Raw genomic sequence first — 10072 nt, forward strand, 5'->3', positions numbered from 1 at the left:
TTGAAATACCAGATTCAGAAGATCAACTTGAAGGTCGACATCGGTAAAGACAAGCACCAGTAAAGACGCAAAAGAAAGTGAAGAAAAAATTGTTGAAAAAGAGAAAACTGTAAAGCAATCCGAAGACTCTGAAAGCAGGAACGGAAATCGTGAAACTGGAGAAAAGGAAGTAACTCACGACAAGGATGAGATTCCAAGTACCAGTTATGAAGGTATTCCTAACAGAGTAACAGTAGAGAGAACTGAAACTGATGAAGACAAAGACATTGTGAAGATCATAATCAATGATACAGTAGAAGACACTGAAAGTGAAACTGATGACAGTGCAGATGAAACTCCTTTGAGAAAAAGCACAAGAAAAAGAGCTTGGAGAGTGGAGCATAATACAGTAGAGCCAAAGATTAAAGATGCAAAGGAGACAATTGGCCTAAAGGAGCCAGAGGATTAAGATTAAAAATAGTGAACAAAACAAAAGAGCAAGAAGACCAAGTGAATGAGATCTCCAGTCAGAAAGAAACATTGGGAAAGAAAATAGAGACTATTCAGAGTCCTAAAAGAGTAAGACAGCCAAATCAGAGGTACAAATCACCTGAGTGGGCATATATTGTCCTGCCACCAATTGTTGAAGTTAATAGCAGTCAAGAAAACATGTACAACCCAAAACTAATTGGGAAAAGTGAGTAAAAGAGGTCAACTAAGAAATGGAGAGTTAGGTGTTCAAAGTATATGATATTCAAGTAAAAAGTCTGAAGTCCTGTGAGACGTTTTTTTTAAATATAGAAGAGGTCAGAGTTGACATAAGTTAGAAGAAAACTTGTTAGAAAAATCTAATTATAGTCAAATTTAGAATAGTAATTGACACAAGGTCGAAGAAAACTTATTAGAGTGCTGAGAGGTGTGAAATTTATATGTGACATAAGGTCGAAGAAACAGTGTTAGGGAAAATGGCAATGAATAATCACCAGACTAAATGTTCTATTTTTAGAAAATGGTGCAGATGCTTTACAATATGCATGGGGTTGTTGACTATACTATGAATAATTTTAGCTATTGTGATTCTTTTTCAAACTAACTTAACAACATTAAAACCGAATGTGAGTTCAAGTAAGCCAATTGAGAAAGAAAAAGTGCATGAGACTCATGTGTATAAGCCAGAGTTGCATCAAGATAGGTCTATTACCGATTACACCAAAAATACTTTTTCAACGTTATTGCATGAGTACATTAAAACTATGAATGTTGATGACTGTTATGTGTGTGTAAAATTGCCAGCATCAGTGTCAGAAGGGGTGACATATCACCACCTTCCACTCACATATGGAGTTACGTGTAGTGTAATTGCAAGTTTGTTTTATAAGACTGGGAAACTAGAATATCAATCTTCCAATGTGGATGAAATATTTGTGAAATTAAAGATTGACAATACATTAAAGAAAAGAAAACATGCAGAGGTAATGGGAGAATATTTCCTAGAAGTAGATGAGTTAACGCACGAGTATGCGTTTAATCATAATTTGACATGTAAAATGAGAGTTGAGGAAAAAGCATTTTTAAATATGGTTGAGGAAAGAAGAATTGCTTACAAACGAAATGAGAAAATGAAACATGCAAAGTCAAAATATTATACATTTGATGATGAGAATATTGAGGACAAGAATGTGAATGTAGCAATCAATATAGATCCACCAATGTTGGGAAAATGTTGTATTAGAAGAGATAACTCAATGCATGACAATTATTTTGTGGGTGCGAGTCAATGTGAAGATACCTATAGAATTATAGAGGGTTGCAGATTTAAAGGAGGAAATGATCCTGTTTTTCCTGGAATTTATTTCATTTGTGGGAATAGAGCCTATTATAGACTTCCGGACCATTGGTATGGGACATGTTATGTGGATTTGGTCTTTCCTAAAATTTTCCATGTAGATAGAGGTACTAATGGAAAGCATGAGATAGGTAAAGTTTTAAGTAGAAATGATAGGTGATGTATTTGGAGCACTGATACCAGCAGTGGGAATTTCGTTTAATGCAAATAGAATCAGAAAATTGTCTACAATAGTTGATAAATTATCAACAGATACAGCAGGAGGATTCCTGATGGTCAATACTGAAATGGTTGCTATGAGAGCTATGGTTATGCAAAACCGACTTGCCCTTGATATAATTTTAGCAAAAGAGGGAGGAGTCTGTGGAATATTGAAAGTTCAACATTGGTGTACTTATATTCCAGATAAAAGTCAGAACATTGAAAAGTATATTATAAATATTACAGATTTGCATAAAGAAATTGAACCAATGGAGTTTGAAGGTGTCCTTGAAAAGCTGGGTAAAAGTTTCTCAGCAAATAAGCATTGGTTTCAAGAAGTAGGTAGTTCAATTATAGGTAAGATACTAATTCCAATAACAGTTATAGTGATAGTAATTTTCTTTATAAGATTATGTTGCATATATAAAGGTAGGAGAAAATTTTAGACAAGCAGTAAAGAAAAGAAATGAGGAAAAGCTGGCAAGAATGAAAGAAAAGAGTGAGATAGAAATGGAAGAAATAAGAGAAAAGATTTTTAAAGACTCTAGAGAAAAAGAGACAAAAGTATAGATGACATTAACAAAAAGAAATTGAAACATGTTCTGCTAAATTTTCCAAAATTTTGAGAGTTATTTGGTGATAAAATCACCAGAAGAGGGAATTGATGGAGCGAGGTGGCAAACACAAAATTTTGTGTACCCCTCCCGAAATTAATGTCCCATAACGTTAATATTTACTGATTGCATGTTTTGCAAAATTAACCAACCATACAGTAAAATGCACACATTATTTTCTTTCTATTACACATGGGGAAACTAATTAAGCTTGCATGTTGCAATAAAATTAACTAATATGTATTGTTATCGTGTTGTGAACTAACGTGCAGCTTAGTCGTAAACAAACGCAATTTAATGTGCTTATTTTACATGTTTCTGTGTTAAGAGGTGGTCGAAAATGTAAGTATAAAACGCGTTTATGTGGCTTATTTGCTAGGTAACAACTAATTGGGAAACGTTAGTAAGGTGGGAGGTAAACAGAACGGGTTTAAATTCAATAATTAACATAAATCTGTGTTTGTTTCTATGATAGTTCCAAAGAGTGGCTTCTGAGGCCTAAAATAAAATGGATGTTTGGGTAAACAGTGAGCAAGAGCTGGACAGCGGAGGCGTGCCAAAAACCTGCAAGTCAGAGTGAACTGCTTGTGCTCGAGGAGGTTCAAGGCTGCCGTGGCCCGGAACCTAGGATGAGTGCCAAACCTGGACGCTTTAAAGTTGTGATCATGTGAAAGTTGTTCGATGTATCTACTCGAGGAAACAGCTAGGCCAAAGACTGTCCTAAAACAAAGACCCTTTATTTTTCTGCTGAACCATCGAGAAAATGATGTCGTAATAGTGAGGTGATGCTCACCCACCCCGAAATTGTCCAATGAAATTTTGAATAAGTGATGGTAGTTACAATTTAGATAGATTAAGTTGGAGAAATAGGGTATAAAAAACCCTGGTTTTAGCTAGAAGGGGTCACCTTTTCAATTTCTATCGGAGATGCTGCCCGATTGCTGACCGATTCCTGGATGTAAGATTCTAATGACTTTTTTTTTACTTGTTTGCTTTGCAGGATTGAAGGATAAGATGAGGGTGTTAGTTAGGGATGTTAGGAGAGAATGAATTTGGAACTATCTGTTCTTTGCTAAACTTTAACTGTTTTCTAAAATAAAGCAATTTTCTTGAGCTCTAAATAAAATGATCATTTTGAAATAAAGTTTAAGATTTTACTGAATAAAGATTTACTAAAGCATAAATGTCGGACATGATAAAGTTTTGCTTTAAAAAAAAATTTGATAAATGAAGAAGTAAAACTGGTCTTTCATTCTTCCTACGCCTAATTTTCGTTCTAGCAGATCCACTGCCACTATGGTGGTGTGTCAGAATAATTAAATGTTTGAATAAAACGATGGTAAAGTGTAATAATCTGCAGGTGTAAAAAAATAAATAGTTAAATAGGTTTAGACACTCCACCAAATGTTACAGCATTTCTCCATTTCGATTCACCAAAGCCTTGAAGCCAAGTGTACGTGAACAGAGCAAATGCGCAGTGTTATGGGCCCCACTGATGCATGATTTGTGAGTGTTAAGGTTTCAGGGAAATGGTGAGTATTGATTAGAAATTATTTCTGGAGCCGCGCTGTAGCACCCTCAGCCCGTGTTACACAGATCCCCACACACAGCCCTCACCCCCTGTTACACTGATCCCCACTCAGCCCTCACCCGTTACACTGATCCCCACACACAGTCCTCACCCCGTGTTACACTGATCCCCACTCAGCCCTCACCCAGTGTTACACTGATGCCCACACACCGCCCTCACCCCGTGTTACACTGATGCCCACACACAGCCCTCACCCGGTGTTACACCGATCCCCACACACAGCCCTCACCCCGTATTACACTGATCCCCACAAACAGCCCTCTCCCCGTGTTACACTGATCCCCACACACAGCCCTCACTTTGTGTTAAACTGATCCCCACACACAGCCCTCACCCTGTGTTACACTGATCCCCACACACAGCCCTCACCCGTGTTACACTGATCCCCACACACAGCCCTCACCCTGTGTTACACTGATCCCCACACACAGCCCTCCACCCCGTGTTACACAGATCCCAACACACAGCCTTCACCCCATGTTACACTGATGTGAACACCCAGCCCTCACAAATGTTACACAGATCCCCAAACACAGCCCTCATCCCGTGTTACACTGATCCCCACCCACAGCCCTCACCCCGTGTTACACTGTTGTGAACACACAGCCCTCACCCCATATTACACTGATCCCCACATACAGCCCTCACCCCGTGTTACACTTATCCCCACACACAGCCCTCACACAGTGTTACACTGATCCCGACACACAGCCCTCACCCCATGTTACACTGAGCCCCACACACAGCCCTCACACTTTGTTACACTGATCCACACACACAGACAGCCCTCACACCATGTTACGCTGAGCCCCACAAACAGCCTTCACCCCATGTTACACAGATCCCCACCCACAGCCCTCACCCCGTGTTACACTGATCCCCACTCAGCCCTCACCCCATGTTACACTGATCCCCACTCAGCCCTAACCCAGTGTTACACTGATGCTCACATACAGCCCTCACCCTGTGTTAGACTGATCCCCACACACGGCCCTCAACCCGTGTTACACTGATCTCCACACACAGTCCTCACCCCGTGTTACACTGATCCCCACACACAGCCCTCATCCCGTGTTGCACTGATCCCCACACACAGCCCTCACCCTGTGTTATACAGACTCCCACACACAGCCCTTACCCCATGTTACAATGATGTGAACACAGCCCTCACCCCATGTTACACAGATCTCCACACACTGCCCTCCCCCGTGTTACACTGATTCCCACACACAGCTCTCACCCAGTGTTACACTGATCCCCACACACACACAGACAGCCCTCACACCATGTTATGCTAATCCCCACCCACAGCCCTCACCCCGTGTTACACTGATGTGAACACACAGCCCTCACCCCATATTACACTGATCCCCACATAGAGCCCTCCCCTGTGTTACACTGATCCCCACACACAGCCCTCACCCAGTGTTACACTGATCCCCACACACAGCCCTCACCCCATGTTACAATGAGCCCCACACACAGCCCTCACCCTGTGTTACACTGATCCCCACACACAGCCCTCATGCCGTGTTACACTGATCCCCACAAACAGCCTTCACCCCATGTTACACAGATCCCCACACACAGCCCTCACACCATGTTACGCTGATCCCCACAAACAGCCTTCACCCCATGTTACACAGATCCCCACACACAGCCCTCACCCCGTGTTACACTGATCCCCACTCAGCCCTCACCCCATGTTACACTGATCCCCACTCAGCCCTAACCCAGTGTTACACTGATGCTCACACACAGCCCTCACCCTGTGTTAGACTGATCCCCACACACGGCCCTCAACCCGTGTTACACTGATCCCCACACACAGCCCTCACCCCGTGTTGCACTGATCCCCACACACAGCCCTCACCCCGTGTTATACAGACTCCCACACACAGCCCTTACCCCATGTTACAATGATGTGAACACAGCCCTCACCCCATGTTACACAGATCTCCACACACTGTCCTCCCCCGTGTTACACTGATCCCCACACACACACAGACAGCCCTCACACCATGTTATGCTAATCCCCACCCACAGCCCTCACCCCGTGTTACACTGATCCCCACACACAGCCCTCACCCCGTGTTACACTGATCCCCACACACAGCCCTCACCCCATATTACACTGATCCCCACATACAGCCCTCCCCTGTGTTACACTGATCCCCACACACAGCCCTCACCCAGTGTTACACTGATCCCCACACACAGCCCTCACCCCATGTTACACTGAGCCCCACACACAGCCCTCACCCTGTGTTACACTGATCCCCACACACAGCCCTCATGCCGTGTTACACTGATCCCCACAAACAGCCCTCACCCCATGTTACACAGATCTCCACACACTGCCCTCCCCCGTGTTACACTGATTCCCACACACAGCTCTCACCCCGTGTTACACTGATCCCCACACACAGCCCTCACACCATGTTACGCTAATCCCCACCCACAACCCTCACCCGGTGTTACACTGATCCCCACACACAGCCCTCACCCCGTGTTACACTGATCCCCACTCAGCCCTCACCCAGTGTTACACTGATCCTCACCCACAACCCTCACCCCGTGTTACACTGATCCCCACACACAGCCCGCACCCTGTGTTACACTGATCCCCACACACAGCCCTCACACCATGTTACGCTGATCCCCTCACACAGCCCTCACCCTGTGTTACACTGCTCCCCACACACACCCCTCACCCTGTGTTGCACTGAGCCCCACACACAGCCGCCACCCTGTGTTACACTGATCCCCACACACAGCCCTCACCCCAGGGCTTTAAGTGGAGTGAAAAAACGGGTGGGGGGGATGGTCTCTCAAAGGGGCGTGGTCAGTGTAATAAAGGGCGTGGCTTAAAAGACGTAAGCTAAAAATCTGTGCTTAGCATAGTGTGCCGCACGACTTGTATTTTGCTGTTTCTGTTGCTACTTCCCGATATATAATACAACAATTAATATATCTACAACAAGTCAGGACGATTGGCTTTCTCAACGGTTGTTAGTTGCATAAGATAAATAAGCAGCAATTATGGCTTGTATATAATACTGAAAAAGCTTCCACTTAAAGCCCTGGTGATACCACGACAATGTTGCTGCTCCTGAGTTTCAAAAAGAGAAGGGAAATCCAGAGAGAAAATTACTCTTTAAATGATTTCCCTTCCCCTACAACTCTCGCCTGGCATGACGTCATGCCATAGCTTCTCCTCTAGTGAGAAGTGAGCAGCGCACATCCATGTGCCTGCTGTCACTGCCCTCCACCTGTGCCAGGGCACACAACAGAGCCCGATAGATACCCGTTTCGAGGCCTCCTTAAAATAATTGCCGGTGTTGAGCACCGGTGAGACCCGGCTCACTTAAAGCCCTTCCTCACCCCTTGTGTTACACTGATCCCCACATACACCCCTACCCCGTGTCACACCGATGATCCTCACACACGCTAGTGGAGGCCACCTGCCTATTCACCCCCCACCCATAATGTGTGTGTCCCCCCCCCAATCACTCACCTGCCCGGGCCGGCTGCAGCCAGAGCCCCCCCAGGAGCAGGAGAAGGGGGGCACCCCAGCTCATGATGGGATGGGGGGGGGGGAGCACAGAGGGGGCAATAATCACAGCCTTCGGTGAGGACGACCTCCGGTGAAAATTACACAAGATCTGAGCTCAGCCCCCCTCCCCCCAGGGTTTGGAGGGCGAGGGGAATCTACCAATCAGAAGGCAGAACAGCAGCGCGTCATCACTCACCAGGTAGAGCCTCGCTGCGAGGAGCTAGAAGGAGCATGGAAAAGTGAAAAGAAAAGAAGAGACAGAAGTTTCGTTTTCTTTCTGTCTTTTATAAAGTACTTAGAAGCTCCCTTGCATATCCTTGCTGCAGACCAGAGTGAAGAGTCTGCACAGTGATCCCCCCTTACACTTGTGTTGTTTTTCCCTCCAGTTTTGACCCTCTCTCTGTATTTGTTTGTTTTCCTCTCTTTGTTTGTGTTGCTTTGGTGGGCGCTGCCTGTGTCTATTAGCTGAGGAGAGGACGTGTCGTTATGGCCGGAGCTGCCAACTTTGGAACTAGGGACCAGGTTCGATTCCCGGCGTCGGTTCAGCACCCTGTGATTCTGGGCAAATCCCTTAGTGTCCCCAGTATGAATGTGACTGTGTAATGTGACTGGCGCCCGTGTACAGCACTCCCTCGGGTCGGTTTCGCGCTATATAACTGATTTTCCGCCATCTCTTTTATCACACCTGTAGAGGACGTGAAAGTGAAAGCAAAGGGGAGCCAGAAGTGTCGTTTCCTGTCCTGATCCACAGTCCACAGTGCTTCGAAGTCCTCGTTGCCCGTCCTGGTTGCAGACCAGTGAAGAGTCTGACCCGGGGTTTCACCCCCTCTTTTTTTGTTTCGCCCCCTTTGCTTCTGCGGCGTTGGTGGGCCTGTAGTCTGATTCTAAAAGCGCTTGGAAGCCCTCGCTGTTAGTATTGGCTAAGGAGAGGATGTGTCGTTATGGCCAGAGCTGCCGACTTTAGAACTGGGGACCAGGTTCGAGACCCAGCGTCGGCTCAGCACCCTGTGATTCTGAGCAAATCACTTAATGTCCACAGTTTAAATGTGTCCTTGTGCAATGCACGTGCTGCCTGTGTAAAGCGCTTCCTTGGGTCGGTTTCGTGTTATATAAAACTGAAAAAATGTATTTTCCGCCTTCTCTTCCCGCAGCTCTGTTAGTGCTTAGAAGCCTCTGACATGACTGACTTAAGTGTCAGAACTCCAACAAAACGGTGGTTACAACTGGCTCGGGAATACCCCTAAATGTATTCTTGGAATTTCTGGCTGTGATTAAAAATAACTAAAGGACAGTGATGAAAAGGGGAAAGGTATTATTCCTTCATCCCTCCTGTCAATAAAAACGTCGACATGTTTCGGCAGCCCTGTATTTGCCCTACCAGGTCACTCAGCCTTCCTCAGGACTATCGATCCCACAATGACACTACACTTCACAAACACTACATCACTGCCCTAAAACAATACCCAAACACTAGAACACACCCTAAACTCTAAAACACTACATTACACAAACACTACAACACTATCCTAAACCCTAAGGGCCCGATTCACAGAACTAGCTTAAGACAAAATCCTAAACTTACTACTTTTGGTATTCACAGAAGGCATTTAGTAGTAGTAAAGTTAGGATTTTGTCTTAAGTTTGACTTAAGACAGACTTAAGACAAACTTAAGAGACTTAACACACTGAACCCTCACCAACCACCCCCGACACCCGGAAACCAGCGATTGATGACTGGACAGCCCTCACCACCGAAGACACACTGAAGACAATGAAGTCAATCCACTCAGGGGCCCCCACGGACCCCTGCCCCCACCACATCTTCAACAGAGCCGCCAACACCATCACACCCATGCTCCGCCAAACCATCAACCGCTCCCTGGCGACCGCCTCATTCCCCGACGACTGGAAACACGCCGAGGTCAACCCCCTCCTAAAGAAACCCTCAGCGGACCCCACCGACCTCAAAAACTACAGACCCATCTCCCTGCTCCCGTTCCCAGCGAAAGTCATCGAGAAAGCCATCAACAGCCAACTCGCCACATTCATTGAAGAACACAACATCCTCGACTCCTCCCAATCCGGCTTCAGAAAAAACCACAGTACGGAAACCGCCCTCCTCGCCGCAACAGACGACATCCACACCTTACTGGACAAAGGAGAAACAGTAGCCCTCATCCTCCTCGACCTATCAGCGGCGTTCGACACAGTCTCCCACCGCACCCTAATACGCAGACTCTACGATGCAGGAATCCAGGACAAGGCCCTCGACTGGATCTGCTCCT

The 10072-nt window shown here is 45.6% G+C and overlaps 1 protein-coding gene across 2 annotated transcripts in view; it reads right to left on the reverse strand.

Moving 5' to 3' along the window:
- LOC144752881 (H-2 class I histocompatibility antigen, Q10 alpha chain-like) overlaps positions 1 to 7846 on the reverse strand; it is a 454909-nt gene extending 447063 nt beyond the window's left edge. For both annotated transcript variants that reach the window (XM_078640709.1, XM_078640708.1), the window contains exon 1: positions 7749 to 7846. In XM_078640709.1, the coding sequence (XP_078496835.1) occupies positions 7749 to 7812 (64 nt within the window). In that variant the 5' untranslated portion in view covers positions 7813 to 7846. The remainder of the gene's footprint in view (positions 1 to 7748) is intronic.
- Between the last annotated feature and the right edge of the window lie 2226 nt (positions 7847 to 10072).

Source organism: Lissotriton helveticus, chromosome 5_1, assembly GCF_964261635.1.
Source record: "Lissotriton helveticus chromosome 5_1, aLisHel1.1, whole genome shotgun sequence".
In the NCBI taxonomy this organism is placed as follows: domain Eukaryota; kingdom Metazoa; phylum Chordata; class Amphibia; order Caudata; family Salamandridae; genus Lissotriton; species Lissotriton helveticus.